Genomic DNA, 22,500 nt, shown 5'->3' with positions numbered 1-22,500 from the left:
GATGCTTGAAATAATGTCTGTAGTTAACACAAGCTGAAGAGATTGCAACGTTTTGTTGTACAACATAAAATATGTCCGTCAATACCCCACTGGTGAATTTAAAAACGGAGGAGGTTAAAAAGTGTCTAAATGAGACGATTAAACATCATCACGCTCAACATTAGCCACCTTTAGCTTAGCGGTGGTGACGTGAAGTCATGTGACCGTCCTGTAGTTCCTTTATAGCCCAACATTAGCCTCCTTTAGCTTAGCGGTGGTGACGTGAAGTCATGTGACCGTGCTGTAGTTCCTTTATAGCCCAACATTAGCCGCCTTTAGCTTAGCGGTGGTGACGTGAAGTCATGTGACCGTGCTGTAGTTCCTTTATAGCCCAACATTAGCCTCCTTTAGCTTAGCGATGGTGACCTGTAGTCATGTGACCGTGCTGTAGTTCCTTTATAACCCAACATTAGCCTCCTTTAGCTTAGCGGTGGTGACGTGAAGTCATGTGACCGTGCTGTAGTTCCTTTATAGCCCAACATTAGCCTCCTTTAGCTTAGCGGTGGTGACGTGAAGTCATGTGACCGCGCTGTAGTTCCTTTATAGCCCAACATTAGCCTCCTTTAGCTTAGCGGTGGTGACGTGAAGTCATGTGACCGTGCTGTAGTTCCTTTATAGCCCAACATTAGCCTCCTTTAGCTTAGCGATGGTGACCTGTAGTCATGTGACCGTGCTGTAGTTCCTTTATAACCCAACATTAGCCTCCTTTAGCTTAGCGGTGGTGACGTGAAGTCATGTGACCGTGCTGTAGTTCCTTTATAGCCCAACATTAGCCTCCTTTAGCTTAGCGGTGGTGACGTGAAGTCATGTGACCGCGCTGTAGTTCCTCTATAGCCCAACGTTAGCTTTTTAGTTCAGAAATCACAAAGTGGTGTTAATATGTGGAGATTATACTGCTGAACAAAACATGTAAATATCATAAACGTTTCTATCATCTTCTCTTCTGCAATATTCTGAAAGACAATCGTAAAAACTCATTTTATTTTTGCCGGGGAAGACCTTGTGATTCCAAGATCCAGGTCGATCTACAAGAATATCTAATTACTGCACCACTCTTTTGGTCATAGTTTTCAGCATTTTTCAGAGCACCTGAATGGACTCCTGTTCCTTTCTCACTGAGGTGGCACTACTTGTTATATCTGGATACTTCAGTCCTGTTTATTTGTGAGTCTGAGAGAGGAATCTCTCCTTTTGGCCCGGCGCTGCTCCTTCCCTCTGAGCAGCTGGGTCAAAGCACTCAGGCACAGTTTGGGGGAAGCCAGCACTGTCTGAAATGCAAAGAAAACAGAAAATCCACTTCAGGCTCAGTCCAAACTTTACGATAACACGTGATTAATCGGCTGGAATCTGCTGGCGCAATCAAATGTAGATTTAACCCCACACCTCCATGTAATTACAAGTTAGGGACAGAGACTATGAAGGGTGCTTTCAGGGGAAATTGTTTCACTAAGAGTTTCTCCACGTGAACAAACAACTGAGAGGAAGTGTGTGCAGCACGTCTGGCCAGAAATGGTTGACCTGTTTTGTGTAGTGAATTAATGTTTGGTTTGTTGATTTGCTCATGGCAGTGTCTGTACTGAGAGACACATTCTGGGTTTGGTGTCTGAGTCTCACTCTGGAGGTGATGTCTCGACTTTAGGGTCAAGTGGATGTTCATGCAGTTTAACCAAATACACATGTCCCCTCTTACCTGTGGTGATATCTGGAGGGGGCTCCTGGTTTTAGGATTGTATTTTAATCTGTATTAATAATATGTATGAAATAACTCTTCTTAGATTAGTATAGTTTTGGAAAAAACATTTTTCAATCTTCTTATTTTTCTCATTGTGTTCACTCTTACCAAGGGACATGCTCACTTTGCTCATACTGTTAATAAGTTAGCGCTATTTCTTTGTTTCTTTGTCATGTTTTGCTTGACATATTGCTCTGTTTTTAATTGAAATGTACCTCTGGACAGAGTAATATCTGTAACTGATATATATTTGGGGAGACTGTTGGTCCCCGTTGGTTAGTCCCCTGGAGTTCAACTTTCAGCTGACAGGTGTATTTTCCCAACAAAGAACTTCCTTCCTGCAGATTTAATGAACATTTTTAAATCCAGAGCTTAAAGTCACTTTGCTAATTAGTTGTTTTTGATTATATCAACATTGCCTCAGCAGGTGCAGCTTCAGGAATGGAATTTGTTTATTTGCTGCTGTGGTTAAACAAACATCAGACCACCAACTTCCTGAGTTAAAAAATGAAATAACAAAATGCTCCGGGGGGGTTAATGATTATTTCAACGTCTTTCTTCTATTGTCCACGTCTCCATGAACTTAAAACAATTATATCCAATACCTAAATCTGTCATTTCTCTGCAATATGACATTTTTATCACAATTTCTAAACCAAATGAAGGCTTTCCAAAGGTTACCAATGATCTTTTTAGTTATCAAATTTGACATGTTTATCCATTTTACTGCACATTGCACAAGTCCAATTACCGAAGGAAGTAATGGAGGAATTATTTGCTGTAACATCAAGCTATTAACTCACTGTAACATATAGTATATCTTATATAATACTAATGTTTCTTGACTATAGAAAATATACCGTTTCCACCTGAAGCATCTTCTCCCTCGAGCTTCCCCATCCGGTGGCCAGTTGCCAAACAATGCATCGGTTTCAGTTAATGTAGCTTACAATACACACAGACAAGAACTAAGCTAAAAGACTTCTTCAGCAAGCAACTTTCTCTCTTTCCTTTCTTCCATCTTCTTTGGCTTCTGCCCTCTGAAAGACTCCAGATAAGACCCGCCCTCTTGGTGTCCAGCAACCAATCAATAAGACAGATCACCTTCCTACCATAACTAAGATAGATAAAGATATTTTATTCCTGAACCCTCATTCCCTGCAGCCTGACCTGATCTATCCTGCAGAGAAAGAGCTTTCATGCTGTGCTTCATAAATACATGGTTTCTGTTTCACCTCCAAAGTAGATCAACACATGTCCAGTAGCATTGAATGTAAGCAGTTAGAAACACAAATCACCTCCCAAACTGCGAGGAGATCTGCTGCTTTTCCTCAACCCGTTTAATGGAGAGGTTGGAGGCAATCAGTTACAGCTTACATTACACAAATATTTAACATCAACACCGCCAAGGGAAGTTTTGGACCTCACAAGATTAGATGTATTGCCGTCAACCAGATATGCTAGATTTTGTTTAAAATGAAAGTAAAAAATAATTTCCGATAACATTGAGCTCTAACCTCTCAGTTGATGCTTTTATTTTTATTTTTTTTCCTATTTGAAAGAAATGCTACACAGCAGGAGTTCTTCAAAACCATCAGTAAGCGCAACACCTTTCCCCTCTTTTATATCTCTAATTTTACCGTTTATATCCAACAATACGAGGTGTAAAATGCTACCTGTGGATTCATCAAATACCTAACTTTTTGACATTCAAAAAAGTGCAACAATCTCTGGTTCCAGATTTGTATCTTGTGGTTTCTTTATTGTTTTATGTTTATAGTATATTGGGTGTTCTGTCTCTTGGTTGGAAAAAACTAAACGTTGAAGATTTCACGTTTTATTGGCATTTTTCACCATTTTCTGACCATTTTCCAATTAATCAAGATAATAGCTTGTAGACCTGGGTATAAGGGAGAAAGACTGAATTTGATTATTATCAAAATATGTTTTTTTTATTTCTAACATAATTTTCAACAATATTCTAGAAAGTCGTTGTTCTCCCTTTTCCGTTTGCCTCTTCGAACAGTTTACGTTTTACATACACACTTCTTTTCTGACGACACTAGTTTAATATCTATCCTGATTTAGTCCTCAGGACTTTCTGGAATCATACTATAGATTTTGTGTTCAGGTTTTGTGTTTATGAGACACAGAACGATAAGTAGTTAGCATGAGAATGAATAGCTGTCAAGAAACACAAAAATAAAACAACATTACTCCAGCAACTATTCCAAATGTGACTTACACAGTTCAAATAAATCAACTATGCTCAAATCAGAACCCTTGTTCAGTGTTTCTGGGAGACGTTTTTGGGGCCTCGAGCCAGACTTTGAGTCACGACACATTAGAAGACAAATAGCTGAGAGGAGGAAACAGAGAGCGAGACTGTAAGTGAGATTTATCCTCAGTTCAAAAGGTCACCAAATTAGTTAGCAGAGCAGACAGACCGTTATCAGCTGCACCAAACACTCCTCCTCCTCCTCCTCAGTGTGTGTGTGTGTGTGTGTGTGTGTGTGTGTGTGTGTGTGTGTGTGTGTGTGTGTGTGTGTGTGTGTGTGTGTGTGTGTGTGTGTGTGTGTGTGTGTGTGTGTGTGTGTGTGTGTGTGTGTGTGTGTGTGTGTGTGTCAGACGCAGGGAATGAGACAGTGAGTGGTGGTTCATTTTATTTTATAATCCCAGTTTAAAGACTCGTCCATCACCATGCAGCTGTGAGGTGCATTGTGGGAGATTTCAGTTGCCATAGAAGTTGACAAGCTGAGGGTAAAGGGAGGACGGACTGATAGAGGGGTAGAGGAGATGAAGAAGAAGGGAGAGGAGGAGAGGAAATAAAGAAAACACTGAGGAGGCAATCTGCACACAGAGCATGGATGTAAAGAAAGTGGAGTAGTGAAGGTGTTTAAAGATGGTGGTGAGATATCAGCACGATAACAGATGAAATGGGAGGAGGTGTGAGCAGTGGAAGGGAGGATGGAGGGGGAGTAAAAGAGGGGGAGATTCCCAGTGACTTGTGGCAGAGTGCCAGGCTGAAAACCATGCAGAGCTTCTTGGAAAAACGTCTTTAGTTATTTCTCATTCTCCTCTCTCTCTCACTACACACACACAAACACACACACACACACACACACACACACACACACACACACACACACACACACACACACACACACACACACACACACACACACACACTGGCATGAGGCCAAGCACCACAGCCACCAAGAGGCTCAAACATTCCCTTTTTATCGTCTCTAAAACAAGTGAATTCTTCCTCCAGCTCTTTGGGGACATCAGGTAGTGAAAACTGATTGCATTCTGACATGTGACTTTTTTAACATATATCTGAGGAAGTATTTTCTTTAAATACTATAATAGTTTGACCATGAAGAAGACAAACTGCACGGAGAAGACATGAGACTAAAGTCTGGATTCAAACAATAATATGAGTCCTTATGAAAGGCTTGTGATGGACCACCAGACGAGCTTATCTGCTAAATCATTTCTGCACCGAGCGATAACATGTATGTGTATGGACGCAAATTCGCCTCGGCTGGCACGGATAAAGCAGGGTTTCCTGATTTGCTTCATCGAGATTTTTTTTAATCAGCAGAGAGAATCTCAGACTGTCGTCACTGACCAAAAAACCAAAACATCAGTCGTTGGCGCAGTCATTGGCAACGGCACACAGGGCTCAAACCCATTGTTTATAAGTGTATGAACCACAGAATGTCTACGGCATGAGTTTGCTACTTTATTTATGTCTCTGTGATGCAGTGGCGAACCGTGTCTATCACAACTGGACCTTCTGTAGACACACACACCCCCCGCAGGCGCCCCCCCCCCCCCCACCGGCATTATAATGTCCGTCTTTTCACTGAATTGTCGTCTTGAAAAGAGGTACTCACAACAATTCCGCAACAACTTCATCTTCACCTGTTGCACTTGTCATTTCAACGTTAAAAGCATAAAACGGCATGAATTGCTTCGTCGCATTCTAGATCCTCTGTCTCGAGTCAGTTAACTACCGGGCCTTCTACTGGAATCGAGGGGAACTCTGAAAGAACACGCCCATTGGCTACAAATCAATATATGATTGGTTGATCAAACTGTCAGTCCAAAGGTACGCTCTCATTCAGTGCAACGGCCAGGGCATTCTATCAAGGATGTAGAATACCTTGTTGAAGGATATTCTACCCAGAGACCCAGAACAAGATCTGATTGGTTGCTTTCTTTTCTAACACAAAACCACTGAAATGCGTAGTGCATGGTCCGAGAAGGACAAACAAATCAACGTAACACTGTGATATTACAGATCAACGACACAGATACCATTCTCATTTATTCATTTTATATATATTTTATTACATTTTATTTATATAATTAAATCGATTTTTTGTTTGTTTTATCTGAGTGTTCCAGGGAGTTCTCTGAATACCTTGAAGGCCCTGACGCTTCGCCTCTGGTGTGATGTAATTCTGAGTGTGGACAGAGGTGCTAGAACGTTAATGTAGCCTAGCCTGATCAAAAACATTTAAAAATTATTTCCCCTGAAAATCATTACCTGTAAATCTGGCTCTCACATTATAATGGCGCAAAATCATGAAAGTGGTGAGATTGAAAAGAGCTAAACAAAGTCTCTCCGCCTCTCTCCATCACTCGTTCCTTTCCAAACAGGAACATCTTTCAGCCGTCACTTTTTCTTCTTGTTCTACCAACATAATTTCAGCCCTGCTGTCCATCATCCCGTCAGAGGCTCCATCATCGATCGCAGCTCCTCCAGCGCCATCTGTTAAAACACGCTGACATTAATACTTCATAAAACACCAGCTTTATTTGTTGTTATAGTAAAAAGATAAGATCGTAAAGTTACAGACTGTATCTGTAGACGTTCTGTTTTGTACAGTGAGTGAAGAAAGACGTTCATTTATTTATCCTGCATCCATCAAATGTCATTCAGGGCTAGATTACGTTCTTAATCCAATGAAACCACTTCTGTGTTTGCATTCTTTTACTGGTTTTGAATTGTTCTTTTCTACTCAAGCTTATTCACCTCCTGTGGACCATTTCCATCCATTTCCTTGAACCAGTCACTCACAGCAGGTCAGCGTTGAACCGTACAAATAATTCTGAAATTTTTTAAATACCAACCAGCCGTAACTCGTCCTGCTGTGTTTTTGGAGGGGTCTGTCATTCTTACACACTTCCTTTATCTTGAATACTCTCTCTGTCTGTCAGGTTGCTGGAAAAACACGTCCATGTCTTTAAAGAAAATGTGAAGTTGTTGGTTTGTTGGAAAACAGAATGCAAATCGATGGAAAGTCAATCGTAAATCTGGTCTTTAAAAAAAGGAAATGCAATCTGCTTCCACTTGGAGAACCCTGTTCGGAAACATTGGTTTCCTTAAAACTTGGAAAGAAATGTGTACAATGATTTTTCCCTGACTTTACCCGGGTAGTTAAGCATGTATAACAAGATGTACAAATATGCAGTTATTCACCTTCTCATACAAACAACTAGGGACAGTAAGTGGAAGAACACACACTGCTACACTTAAGAACATGCATTCAAGTGCAATTCCACTTTTAGCATGAAATACATTTGCACTGTTGCACAACTAAACACACACACACACACACACACACACACACACACACACACACAAATCACTGTGTTGACTTAGCCCATCTGGTTCTGATTGTGGTGAAATGATTGAGATGTTTGTCGTGGCCTGCCAGTGTAACTAACACACACACACACACACACACACACACACACACACACACACACACACACACACACACACACACACACACACACACACACACACACACTTACACACATGCATTGGAAATAGTGACATTTGCTGACACACACTCACTTACTCATTAATTTACCCTCTCACACACACAGAGAGAGCTTTGACCCTTTAATGTATTGATAATGTTGAGATTTAACACACAACAGATGGTCATTAGACCGTAATATGTAGTTTAGTGACACAGCAGATGGATTTATAAATCCTCTTACTTGCTTGTTCTGGAGCTTTAAGGGCCGTACACATTACCATTTGCGACTTCAAATCAATTTTTGTTCCTTTAAATAAGCTGAAGGCATGCTCAAACACAATTGCTGCATCCTGAGCAAAACATAGTTAAGCTCCTGGCAGGCAGCATCTCATGATATTTGATGACAACCATTCACAGCCCTGTAGATATCTTTGTTGGTTTGTCAATTTCCACATATGGTAGTTGATCATTTGAGTGCAGAGCAGACGTTACCAGAGCTTAAGATCTGTTTGTGTTCCCCTTTATTCATTTTACGAGAATATTATGTACCATACTAAAGTAAACGTTTACTTGGACAACTAATTGGCCGATGGAAGTTGCAGTTACATCCACAAATAAACCACAATAATGCAATCATTTTGATCTTTTGGTTCCTTTCCATCAAATAATGGAGATAATGGAAGTTCACTTTTATTTTACAGTAGTTGTTGTGTGTGTTATGGAAATATTTTGCAGCATCATGGCAATTCAAACTGTCTGCCCTGCGGAAATCTCCATCTCCACCAATGATGGCGCCAATGTAAAACAAAATATCCATTTGAACACATGTGGACTTAAAAGCTAATTGCTTTTAAGTTGTGTTTTGTTTTGGAGGGGGTGTATTTTGACACATGATTACCATCTTATTTTCTGACTTTAGATTGAGCGATAACGTGTGTGTGTGTGTGTGTGTGTGTGTGTGTGTGTGTGTGTGTGTGTGTCTGTGTGTGTGTGTGTGTGTGTGTGTGTGTGTGTGTGTGTGTGTGTGTGTGTGTGTGTGTGTGTGTGTGTGTGTGTGTGTGTGTGTGTGTGTGTGTGTGTGTGTGTGTGTGTGTGTGTGTGTGTGCGCGTGTGCGTGTGTGTGCGTAACAGAGACGGCTTGATTCAATCCTCATCTCCTGAGCTGGCTTCATTGTTTTGGGAACAGCTCTGTTTGTGTTTGGCCGCTCTGATGCAGAGTGCTCTCAGATGCTGCCGTCCTGTGGGAACTCAATTCTGAATATCTAGAATAGAATTACTAACTTGGGTCCTCTCCTCTCATTTCCCACTCCTACCTCTTTCGCAATTAAAGCTTTCCCATAATAGTGACTAAGAGTTCTTAAAGGAGAGAAAGCGAAAGTTAGAAGTGCATCTGTTTTTGCTCTACTCTCCTCCCTATGAGCTGGAAATAAACCCTGAATCTACTGCTTAAATAGATAAAGAAATGTATGTTATTATAAAGATAATAACAAATGTTTTGTCTCGTTGTGTCCAATAAAAAAAAATCCAATAGTTTTTAACAGATTGAATACAGTCACCGTAGTTTTCACTTTGTATATACAGTCTCTTCAACACTCTTCAAATTGATCTGACTTCCTTTCTGTGGTCTTCTTTATTACTTTCACGGAAATAAAACCCTAAGAAATAGTCACTCCAGGTCTCACCGGTCAATGCACTAGGGCTGTATCCGAATATTCGAATATTCGTTCGTTGGAGTATTCAGGTTTCAAATCAGATATACGTTTTTTTTCCAGTTTTTTAATTGAATTGATTGAAATCTCCAATATCAACGTAAGAGCTTGATCCTCTTCGGGGGGTGCTAACACTTAACCATACACTTTATCGTTTACTTTCTCCGTCTTTATATGTAGATATGACTTTTCTCCGTTAATCTCCGTCACGTTGTTTCCATAGCAACAACAACTTCCTGTCAACAGCGCTAACCCTCCTTCAAAATGAAAGCATGTCCATAAAAAATAGGAAGCCAAGCCAAATTACACTTAAGACATATGCAACTGCAACGAAAGTAACAAACACAATGCGATATCCTTTTCAATTTCAAAGAACACAAATTGGGTTACATTAACAAATAACTATAAAAAAAACAATACTGTAGAATAACAAAATTAATCCCGTGAGTAAACCGAAATACACGCGTTGAAGCGGTTCGCTGCTGATTATTACCCCCCCCCCCCCTCGCGTGCGGGCCGAATATCCGAATATTCGCTGCTGATTACTACCGAATATCCGGAGCCTGAAAAATGTATTCGGGACAGCCCTACAATGACTGCAACTATACTATACATGGTAAAACAAGACTACGTTTCAGACCAAATACCACTTCTAGAATTCTACGGATGTAATATTAAAACATTAAAACAACATAAACTGTTAAGTATTCAGGTATTGCTGAATTATGACCAGAAGTCAAAATAAAAAACGCATAAAATAAGAAAAACTACGCCTGAGATTGAAAAACAACCAAAATATTAACATGTCATCCAACGTGTTATAAGCATCAGAAATCCAAGGCATACATCTCATGAAGGCCTTGGATTCACATCTAAAAATCTTTAATGAATGGAGGAAAACTGGAGCAACGATCTGACAAGTGTCAGGAAGTGGGAGGGTTCAATCAGTCAAACCTAAATCATGGTGTTGCTCTTTAAATATCTCAACCTAAAGGCCCTTTCCCACTGAACACAAACCCTCCAACACCCACCAACATCTGGCTTTTGTCTTCAGTGGTAAAGGTTACCTTCAATATTCATTCCCGGGACAAATGAGCTTTATCAGTGTAAAAGCTCCGAACATCAGTTATGGAAACATGACAACTGGTAGACACCACCATTTTATCCATTATTAAGACATAGCTCTCCTGAAGACCACCAAATGTGGTGCAGGAATGACTCCTTAACTTCGAAATGAATCAGCATTTGAACACTTCCTGTTCCCTATTCTCGAAATCAATGTTTGTTTGGATGAGATCGTGGTTAGAAGCCAGAAATAAGGTCTGTGGTTAACACAAGCGGACTAGATTTGTTGTCCTACGGCACAAAATACGTCAGTTAATAACCATTTAGTGACCTTGCTGTACTGTAGTTCATTTATAGCTCAACATTAGCCACCTTTAGCTTAGCGGTATGAGAAAAAATAAAGCACTTGAACATTAAAGAATGGAAACATGTCACAGTAAAAGCACAAAATACAATATTGCCCCTATAAAATAGTTCGATGTAAAGATTCACATGTAATGCAATGTTCTTGTAACATGTATGTGCATATTGTTTAGGTGGTATGTGTGTTTTAAAGGTCCCATGTCATGGCCATTTCCACTGATTATAGTTCCATTGTTGAGGTATACTAAAATAGAAAAATACCGTGCAATTTTCCAAACTCACATTGGTTTCGCATACAGCATCTCTGTAAAGTATGTGTATTCAGCAGTATTCACTTTCTCCACTAAACGGCTTGCTGCAGCTCCCCCCCCCCCCCCCCCTCCCTGTGAGCCCAGTGTGCTCTGATTGGTCGGTAAGTTGTGAATCGCGCTGAGCTCCGTGGAGGTGTGATTTCCTTGTTTAGCGATACACAGCCAAACACAGCCAAACTCAACCTGAGCACACACAAAGTCACAGCCGAAATAAAAACAATAAGTGTGGCTTGATATTGAGTAAGCAAAAGGTTGATAAACGCTGTGAGAATGGGTCTGCAGAGAGAATGGGTCTGCAGAGAGAATTTCGCCGCGATCCCAACTGTCTGTTATCAGCGTGCAGCCAGGGAGGAGGGATCAGAAGAGCTGCCTGCACTGAGTGTGTGTGTGGATTGGTCAATTTGGACCAATCAGCGGGGGCTTAACGTAACGGCTCCGCGGACGTAACGTAACGGCTCCACGGATTGGCCCATTTAGTTCTGGGTACCTCGCTACTTTGAGGGTTTTGACTCTGCAGACCGTTTACATGCATAAAAACCTTCATAACACACAAGGGGAAGGATAATAACCGGAAAAGCATGTCATGGGACCTTTAAGCATCTCATGACTAACATTTAATGTCAGCCACATGTCGTAATAATAGTGTCAAACTGTTTTGTTCTGTTAGGACGATTAATCATTCGTGAAACAACATACAGAGTGACAGGGTGGAAGTAAAAAGGCAAAAAAAAAATGAGAAACACAAATAAATACTGATTTAATGACCTATGCACACCTAAAGATTAGTTCATACAGGACACACAGAAATGGAGGGGATGGAAGTTGTCAGGGTAATGAACAGAGATGTTATCCTGCAGTGTGTCACTGGAGCGCAGCTCAGAAACTAGCCTGAGGCTTCATAACTTTGAGATTCAGCCAAAACATCTGGACCCTCTGATAGAGACACACTGCAAAAGTATAACGTGCCGCTCACATCTGCAGGAGAGTTTCAGTTCAGATTCATCAAGTCAAATTATATCAATTATAACATTGTGTAAACTGCTTTCAAGAAATAATGAGAAACATGCTAAACTGTAATACATTCAAGACTCAAGGATGTCATAGTGTGTGTTTGTGTGTGTGTGTGTGTGTGTGTGTGTGTGTGTGTGTGTGTGTGTGTGTGTGTGTGTGTGTGTGTGTGTGTGTGTGTGTGTGTGTGTGTGTGTGTGTTTGTGTGTGTGTTTGTGTTTGTGTGTACAGTATGTGTGTGTGCTCACTGTTGCAAATTTGAGCCTTGCTTTTTAGTAACTTCAATGTGATATGAAAGTCTGAACTCATCAGAATGAATGCACTTTCATTCTGACATAACTTCTCTCAATATGTGACACTTGACATACATTTGCAGAGAAAATAGACCCAAAATGTATCTAAGTCAGTCCACCAGGAGTACAAATATGGCCTCTTTCTGGTTAAACCTGTCATTTGGATCCTGATCATTTCCGAAATTGATTTGAAATTCTCAGTAAACCCCAAAACCAATGCAAATGTCCAAATCGGCATATACTAATTAATGCAACCTATTCTAAGTGCATACATTGATCAACATAGGCAGGTTAGCAGCCAGCAGTTTCTATGTGCTGGGGACCCCTACTATACATTTCTAACATAAAACGTTGGGGTACTCAACATTTCCGGGTCCACCACAGGACTCTATGAGCTGCAAACAGAGTATAATGTAATCCTGTTACATGTAATCTGTTTCTCTCCAAGCCTGTTAGAAAGAAAATAGTTCCTGCTCCCTCAGGGCTTCTCTCAGTTTCCTTCAGAACTGCCACACCACGGCGCACTTGTTCCCTCAGATCCTTATCCGTGCTACTTGCCCGTGCATCAGTCTAGTTATCGGGGCTGTTTAGTGACACAGTCCCCAACCCCCCAATATGAAGTCACCCAGAGGACCAGATCACAGCGAAGCCAACATGTGGTTTGAGTTAACATGTCAGGAACAAGCCTCCATACGTGGGCTTCTCTGCGTAGACCCACAGCACGACAGTCAGTGTAGCTTACAGTAAAGTGTGTGTGCGTTACAGCTAATTGTGTGTGTTTGCTTGTTTGAGGAAAATGTGAGGAGGTTTATTGTGCTGTGTGTGTGTGTGTGTGTGTGTGTGTGTGTGTGTGTGTGTGTGTGTGTGTGTGTGTGTGTGTGTGTGTGTGTGTGTGTGTGTGTGTGTGTGTGTGTGTGTGTGTGTGTGTGTGTGTGTGTGTGTGTGTGTGTGTGTGTGTGTGTGTGTGTGTGTGTGTGGCTATAATCCTAAAGCAGGAAGTTAGGGTCAATTAAAAAGTCAGCACATTGTGTCTCTTGAGACTCGACCCAAAAAGGACTTGCTGAACTTCTTTTGTTTATTTCAATAATTCTGTATACTCTTAATTCTTTTTTTTCCTGCTTTATTTTTCTCTCCTTCTACACGGACAACAGATTTCTGTTCAAACTTTAGATTAAATAAAGAATACAACCTCTCATCTGTCTGCCTGTTCAGAAGCCAGGTGGAGGTTTTGGCTTTCGTCAGAGGTTATCTGACAGCGTCTCAGGAAACAAAGCAGCTATTTTCTGCTCCTTTGATTATCTGATGAACCCCCCGCTGCACCTCAACATCTGACACTGTTTTCCCTCCTTGATCCAGGTTCCAGTTTACTGACTCAGGCTGAAGTTCCTCTGAAAAGCTGCTTGGATTTTGTGATATGAATCGTGAACTCATTTTCTGATTGAACAGATTGACGCTGGTAAAACTGAAGCTGAAGTGAAGCAGACTAAACATGAAACACATGAGTTACTTTGTTGCGTGATTGTTGATGGACGCGATAAAGCAAAGCTACGTAGAGAACATCAGAAGTTAGACGGAATAACACCATGGAAACATGACGTTAGTGAAACTGCAGGATTACTGTGCGTCTTTTAATTCATAATTTGCTTATTATCATTCACTCATTCAGTAAATAGGCCGAGAAATTTATATTAAAATGGTCACTCTCTGGGTAGAATATTGCTATAAAATATTTGTAATAAGTATTTGACATGCTGCAACGCTGTATGATTGTTACTAGGGATGCTCCGATCAGGGCTTTTGGGGCCGATCGCCGGAATCAGCATCGGCCGATATCATAGGGTGGGTGGGGGCTATGAGGATCTTCCCTTTCAAGTGATGTTTAAAACTCAGTTAATGGGGCTCATTTTTATATTGCTTCAGTTTATAATCGTAAACGTTTCAATAGCCTACATGATGCGCTTCCACAAACAACAACCAACATAATTATTACATTCAAATGAAGTACATTATTCAAGTTTACATTAACTTTGGATACACGGGAGAAATGAGCGGAAGCGCTCTCCCCCCCCTCTCTGTCCTGACAGCCTGTCAGTGTCTCATGCAGCTCACAGATCCAGTAATGAGTGACCCCACAGTGAAGAATAAACATATGTATAACTAGTTTAGCTTGTTCCAGAGGTAGATCAAATAGCTAAGTGTGTTAGGTCTAACTCTTAGTGTGTGTGTTGCTCCGCTCACCGGTCCGTCACAGCGGGTGGGGCTTCACACACGTTGCATACGGCTATTTTACTTTCTTTTTCGGACACCTTAAATACTGCCCGACCGGTGAAGCCATGTTGTCGAGCTTGTTGCCGCGCACAGAGAAAAGTGTCATGTATTTTGCGTCATGTGATCGGCTCTCCAAATAAGGCGTGTCACGGCCGTCGGTGCGGGACACACCAAATTGAGTTTGGGCGACAAGGCACGCTTCGTCGTCCGACTAACGAAAACGGCCGATTTCGGCCTGGTGTGTCCGGGCCTTTAGAGAGAGCACCGATCAATCGGCCGAGAGTGAATATCAGCCGATAACGATCGGTGGCCGATCAATCGGAGCTTCCCTAATTGTTACTGTCTTTCTTTATTTTCCACATGTATATTATTATGTTTTTTCACACAATAAACAGCAAACAACTCAATACACAAGTAACAGTAATGTGCATGTAACCTAGAGTTTGAGGAAAGTACATTTCTGTGTGTTATGGACACAGACGGTGACTGACCAATACATTTACGATTAGATTTACACACGGCATCTATTGCACTTCTGTCCGTCCTGGGAGAGGGATCCCTCCTCTGTTGCTCTCCCTGAGGGTTTTCTCCGGAAGTGTTTCCTTGTACGATGTGAGGGTCTAAGGACAGAGGGTGTCGTATTGTCATACTGATATTCTGTACAAACTGTGACGTGCACTGAGACAAATGTAACATTTGTGATATCGGGCTATATCAATAAACATTGATTGATTGATAGCATTCATAGTATTTTGTGCCCAATAGGTGAGTAGGGTCTGCAATCAGGCTCATTTCAAGATATATTTTAACCATTCAGAGTTAAACCATCTTACAGTTTTTCTCTGTCTTAGTAAAAATCCCATGAATGTCTTGATCCATGATCCAATGGTCTCCTGTAGGAGGTTCGACTTGTAACCACTTACGAGTAATTGCTTTTTTTCTGAGAGAATTTTCAGGAGATATCTGTCACTCCATCTTATTCATTCTGGTAGGTCCCCCAAATAAAGGAGTACACATGAGAAAGGAATCTGTGACCGGAGAATGTGTTGCATGGTTTTCAAAATATCAGTCCAAAAAATATGTATCTTTGGACGTTCATGCATGTACCGGTGTATTTTTACTGTCTTTCAAACCGTTTCCATTTCGATCTGCTTGTTTGGTTTGACGTTGTGATATAGAAATATTCAAGTTCAAGTCAAAGCCACTTTCAGTATAATCTGTGCTGAAGTTTGCAAGAAACAACTGTATCTAAAAATCCTTGGTCACCACTTGATTAAATAAACTAATTGAGTGATTTCCATCTTAATTTAATCCACCCGACTCGTCCTGGTTGGTAGCTTTCCGTCCTCTGGGAGCCTGTGTTTGTTGGTGCAGCGATATATTTACCAGCTCTGACTTCTCAGTGCCCTGAAACCCTGAAGACGTGGAGTCAGAGGGACGATAAATGGCAGGATGGATGGATTATTTATTTGTCGGGGGGTCAAGGTCACAGCATGGCAGGGCGAGTTGGCACAGGCTGATGTTCCCAGAGATGGAGCGACCTGCGTCTTTAAATTTACCCGACCTCTGAACTGTTTGATTCGCTGAACTGGATGCACCGAGTGGGTGGTGTTAGTGCTCTGGATATATTTGAAGGCTGAGTTCTAGAAACTCACTTTGAGTTAAAATAGTTTTAGTACATTTTTAGTGTTTGTTTGCTTGTTATAGTTGGGTTTCCGATGTTATATCTAGTTTTGTTTATGTAAGTGGAACGTATACTGTCTGAAAAGAATGTATAAGGCGCATTCACACAGCAGTACTTTCCCCACAAAGGTTCATCAGAACTTAGTTCATGAGAACTCTTTAGTTCTCATGAACTAAGTACAGATCGCGTTCACACTGGAATAAGTCCCTTGCCATAAGTTAGTCTCTCTGCGTTCGGCTAATGCTAATGCTAATAATGCTAATGCGAGGATAATAAAATGGCGGCTTCACAAAACTTTTTGGGAGTTTTACGGGGTGTGGTTTTGCAATCCGCCCAGCCAATCAGACATATGAACCTTTTTCCCCCACGAAAGTACCTGCTCTCTAGCAGCAGGGATGGAAAAGGGGGTAAAAAGGTTCTGATGAACTAATTTTAGTTCCGGCTCTTTTTGGTGTGAACGTGACATTTCGGAACTATATCGGAACTAAAGTGGGAAAAGTACTGTGCTCTGAACGCGCCCATTGTCTTATTCATGCAAAATAAAAGGTTAGGGAACTGTGTACAAATTGCCGTAATGTTCAAAATCTTCTGATCTCAACTTGAGTCTGCTTTCGCACACAGATGAAATCCACCACAGTAGGTTATCCATAAAACTGGACTGAAGGGCTTCTTGGTTCAAATACATTTTTTGTTCAAGAAAATATTCAATTTATTGTCACTATTTTGTTCTGTAAAGATATATTTTTGCTCAAAAATCAACACTGAAAACCGTTTTTTATACTGACAATAGTGTTGCAGTTCAGATTTCCCTAAAGGATATTGATTTTCTTTAGTTCTCAGTGCTTAGCTTAATGTACCATTGCAACCCTACTCCTTACATTTTAAAACAAGTATTTACAAGTAATGTATGATTTGGGTAGAAATTATTAAGTTGAATGTCAATGTTTGTTTAGTTCTATGAGTCTTTATTATCGATCTTGTTCCTGACAGTTTTCCTTGTTTGTATTTTCTCCCTACTCAGCTGGAGAGGGTCATTCAGAGGAGTGTGAAGCCGGGCGTCTCTAACACACCGTCACACGTCGTTCAGAACCAAACAGCCACCATGCTGGAGATCGGCACGAACCTCCTCTCCCACACCGCCGAGCAGACTCGCAAACTCAGCTCGGTGGAAGCTAAGGTAACGGGTCGTAACCCCATGATCTCTTCTCCTCAAAGCAGGTTTCAGGGATTTGATGCTTGATGTCTCCCCTCCAGGTGCTGAACCACACCTCCAGGATAGAGATCCAGCTCCTGGAGAACTCTCTGTCCACCAACAAGCTGGAGAAGGAGCTGCTGCTGCAGACCTCCGAGATCAGCCAGCTGCAGGACAGGAACAGGTGGGAAACAAAAACTCTGAAAGGCTAAAAAGACCTCTAACTTCCACCTCCAATGCAAATGAGCTTTTTGTGGTGGAGGCTAAAACAGACTGGCGTTCAAACAATGCATTTCAGCAACAGTGAATACAGGTGTATTCTGAGCTTTTGATATCAAGTGTGTGTTAAATCTCCACTTATAGCATATAATAACACGTTGTAACACAAAGACACCTTACTTTATTTAAACTCATTTGTCTCCTTCTGTTCATCTAAGCACCATTTTCCCACTCAAGACGCCTTTTAACCGGCCTGATCACACCCTTTAGACATTTTTTATTACTTGGTTTAAGTTTTCTGGGTTTCAGTTTCACAATATTTTTTCACTATATTCAAATAGAAAGAGACCTTGTGTTTTGGCTTCTTTTACAGCTTTTAAAACGCTTTGAAACACAAACTCTACAATTTCAGCTTGCATACTTTGTATTCAGAGTATATCACCAACACACAGTTTGCATGTAGCTGTGGACAAAATCATTAGTCTGCAAACACACACTCAAACACACACTCAAACACACACTCAAACGCACACTCAAACGCACACTCAAACACACACTCAAACACACACTCAAACACACACTCAAACGCACACTCAAACGCACACTCAAACACACACTCAAACACACACTCAAACGCACACTCAAACACACACTCAAACACACACTCAAACACACACTCAAACACACACTAAAACACACACTCAAACACACACTCAAACACACACTCAAACACACACTCAAACACACACTCAAACACACACTCAAACACACACTAAAACACACACTCAAACACACACTCAAACACACACTAAAACACACACTCAAACACACACTCAAACACACACTCAAACGCACACTCAAACACACACTCAAACACACACTCAAACACACACTCAAACACACACTCAAACACACACTCAAACACACACTCAAACACACACTCAAACACACACTCAAACACACACTCAAACACACACTCAAACACACACTAAAACACACACTCAAACACACACTCAAACACACACTCAAACACACACTGCTGCTGCAGAAGCCTCAGCAGTTATCAGCTTCTCCATCACTCCCGTCTCACTGGGCTGCGGCTCGGCATGTTTTACAGATCAGAACCTGAGCATGTGTTCCAGCTCCAGACCACATCTCACCTCTGGATGTTAGAGATCTCACTCTCAGTGAAACAGAGCCGCACGCCCTTCAGCATATACTCAACTTCAGCTGCTGCAGTTTGGTTAGAAAGCCACAAACAGATCTCACGTTACACGTCTGGGTGTGAATGTTCACAATTCACAATTGACTGAAATACAGGAGAACAGTGGAGCCTGACCTCGATACAGAGCTGGAAATATCGTGTTGAAGTGGCTGATCCGGGACGCATACATAAACTCTCATTAGCTACCTCAGCTTAAAACACACATTTCCAGAAGCATGCACAGAGTTTGGTACAACTTAAATAAAGAAGAACACATTTCCAGTTGACTTCTAATAAATATGATCAAAATCCACAATCCAAATATAACCTTATACAACGCAATTAATAATGTGTAAAATAATGAGAATCAATGCAAAATAAGGATCCAGATCTTGCGTGATGCAATGCCATTAAGTGGGATCTAACGTGTAAAATAATGTGGTTGTAAACTGTTACTTCCCCTGAAATATAGCACATCAAAAATCCTGAGTAACCATTACTTAAAAGATATGTTTATATATTCTCATTTTAAAACCAGAATAGCTCCAACAAGTGATGGTTCATCTCGACCTCCTGCACCATGATCAGGAGGACGTCTCCTAACTTCATCAACAAAACTTCTGTTTAAACTTCTGTTTATCACCAAAAACCTGACAACAAAACCTGACATTCCCAGCAGCCTCAGCCTTACTTCCTGGTTACTGCTAAGTATAGCAAATATGCTCACATGCTAAACATCAACACTTTAGCACGCTGAGGCTAGCATTTAGCACAAAGTATTTTGTTGTTTACTCTCTCGCTTGCTTTATTTACTTTCAGTGCAGAAGCTCATTTGAATTCCAGCACATGTTTTAACAGGAAGCAGGTTACTGTATGTGCAGAGCTTCTCACATCGGGCCTGGTTTTACTGTAAACAGCAGTAATCAGTGTTTTCTTGCTGCCTCAAACCAAATCTTCTGGATGTATTTGGGACATAGAGTTAGGGTGAAAAATAAATGTAAACCACACCGATCCCTCAACAATGAAACTGTGTAACAATAATAATAAAAGCCCACTCATATATCAATCTGTATATAAATCAATCAAACATTTTCATACACAAAAGGTAACAAAAATAGCTCCAAAATACAAAAATAAACGATAAACTATTAAACCCCCCCCACCTCCGCGTCCATAGACTGAGCAACACATAACTTTGTGATGAATAAAAACCCTCAAGACAATAAAACAAGAATAACATTTCATTAAAATAAAAAAAGGTGGGTCATTTCCAGATCATTGCCACAGACAGACACACTCGTGAGTTTGTGTTGAAACAGACACACTCGTGAGTTTGTGTTGAAACAGACACACTCGTGAGTTTGTGTTGAAACAAACACATAGTGAGTTATTCTGAGAAACATTAGTATGTTCCCAGCGCCCCCTGCAGACCCCCTCGTTGGTTCAGATCTGGACCTGAGTCCTGTCCTTCATCAGGTTTCATTCATTTGGCCGCCGTGGTGTTGACCTAACTGTGGGTCGGGTCTATTTCCTGCAGCTCGCTGCTGCTTCAGCTGCACAGATAACGGGCTGCGGTCCGAAAGAATGATGGCCGGGTTATTAATCTTTATTTCACGGTTTTACGGCTTCTTTAACAAGAGGGAGTAACTCAGGAGTTCTGCTCCATTACAGACAGATTTGTAGAGCAAATATTTGGGATGTCTGTCCTCCCCCGGCGCACACAGGCCGTTAAACTGATACCATACATTCCAGGAGTTATTTTGAGATGACACAGCAATTTACTTTCCCTCAGCCCGCCTACTCCAGTTCTTCGTTATATTTCCTACATTTCCCAGAATGCCTTTGTACAGATTTGCTGTATATAAGCCATGGGGTAGAGAAATGCAGTCTGTTATACAAGGTAAGTGAGAGTGGAGTCGTTAATGAACAGGTTTAGATACGAGTAATGCGTCTTTTCCATCATTCTTACATTTAACCGGTTATCGATGAACAGCAAACATCCAGTGGGACATTATTTAAGATTAATATTTAGTTTATTGCTAGAATCTGATCAGATTTACTTTCCACATGCAAGGAATTTGCTTTGGTGCATACATAAACACAGTAAGAGAAATGATAATGAAAAAGAAACACTGAATTATAGAAATATTATAAGAATTACTGTTTTTTGAAAATCAAAGTAATGTGTAAAAGAAATATAAATATAAAATAAATCAAATGCACAATCAGTGTGTACAAAAAATAATGAAAGAATAAGAATTAAAAAAAAGAAAGTGGCAGTATTGTGCGGAAATATAGGAGGAGGCGTATGGCTCAGTGGATAGAGCCTTGGTGTTGGGATCCACTGCAGTCAGCATGTCGTTGTGTCCCTGAGACACTTCACCCCAAATTGCTCCTGTGGGGATTGTCCACAGTATTGAGTATGTAAGTTACTTTGGATAAAAGCGTCTATCAAGTAACATGTCATGTAATGTAATGTAATGTAAAATATACTAAGAAATAATTTCCAGTTAATAATGATGTTTATTATCTCTGATGCAAATACAAACATAAGGTCTAATGTTAGAATATGTTATGTGATATAAAGTTACAATCATCAACTGTTTTGTGACTCAGCTGTTTACTCCCTTCTCTGTTTGTTGTGATGCAGCCGTTTGGAGAGTAAAGTCCAGAGGTTGGAGTCTCAGCAGAAAGGAGAGCTGGAGGACATGAAGCAGGAGAAGAACCAACTGCAGGTACACAACAGAAACACCATCAGCATGAGTTTACTGTGTCATAGTGTAACTACATACCATACGTATGATTACTTTGTGTGAGTCAATCAGATGCAACAGCTCTCAATGTACAAGAGAGTCCCTAACCTCATCAGAATTAGGGCGATTGCAATTCATCATATTAAATGTCACTTCAAAATGTGATTTATTTGACTGTTTCTGCACATTTAAACATTTAAAATACTCTGGCCTCAGCTGGATGACATACAAATATAACACAGAGTAGATTGCCTAAGATATGAAAAGTAAAAACTAAAGCCATAAAGATTGAAAAACGATCACATGAAATATCCACAGTAACATTCTTGTCCCTCAGTCGGTGGTCCGGAATCAGATGTCGGCCATCGAGTCTCTGGAGCGTCAGCTGAGAGTCGCCAGCAGCAACAACACGGCTCTGCAGAGGCAGCAGGCGCAGCTCATGGAGTCCGTACACACTCTCATCACCATGGTGGCTGCCACTACAGGTACACACACACACACACACACACACACACACACACACACACACACACACACACACACACACACACACACACACACACACACACACACACACACACACACACACACACACACACTCTCTTCACCATGGTGGCTACATCTACAGGTACACACACACACACACACACACACACACACTCTCTCTCATCACCATGGTGAGGACAGGTCATTTGCAAATAAAAAACTTATGAAATGAACTGTACAAGAACCATTTTCCTGTGTGTGTGTGTGTGTGTGTGTGTGTGTGTGTGTGTGTGTGTGTGTCTGTCTGTCTGTCTGTCTGTCTGTCTGTCTGTCTGTCTGTCTGTCTGTCTGTCTGTCTGTCTGTCTGTCTGTCTGTCTGTCTGTCTGTCTG

The 22,500-nt window shown here is 41.0% G+C and overlaps 1 protein-coding gene across 1 annotated transcript in view; it reads left to right on the top strand.

Annotated features, from left to right (window-relative positions):
• angpt4 (angiopoietin 4) overlaps nucleotides 1-22,500 on the top strand; it is a 57,113-nt gene that overhangs the window by 28,238 nt on the left and 6,375 nt on the right. The window contains exons 2-5 of the mRNA XM_079684956.1: nucleotides 17,277-17,432; nucleotides 17,510-17,631; nucleotides 21,521-21,605; nucleotides 21,961-22,108. Coding sequence (XP_079541082.1) covers nucleotides 17,277-17,432; nucleotides 17,510-17,631; nucleotides 21,521-21,605; nucleotides 21,961-22,108 — 511 coding nt within the window. The remainder of the gene's footprint in view (nucleotides 1-17,276; nucleotides 17,433-17,509; nucleotides 17,632-21,520; nucleotides 21,606-21,960; nucleotides 22,109-22,500) is intronic.

This window comes from Notothenia rossii, assembly GCF_949606895.1.
Source record: "Notothenia rossii genome assembly, chromosome: 5".
NCBI lineage: Eukaryota > Metazoa > Chordata > Actinopteri > Perciformes > Nototheniidae > Notothenia > Notothenia rossii.
Note: the sequence above shows the minus strand (reverse complement) of the source record. Positions and strands in the feature narration are given on the sequence as shown.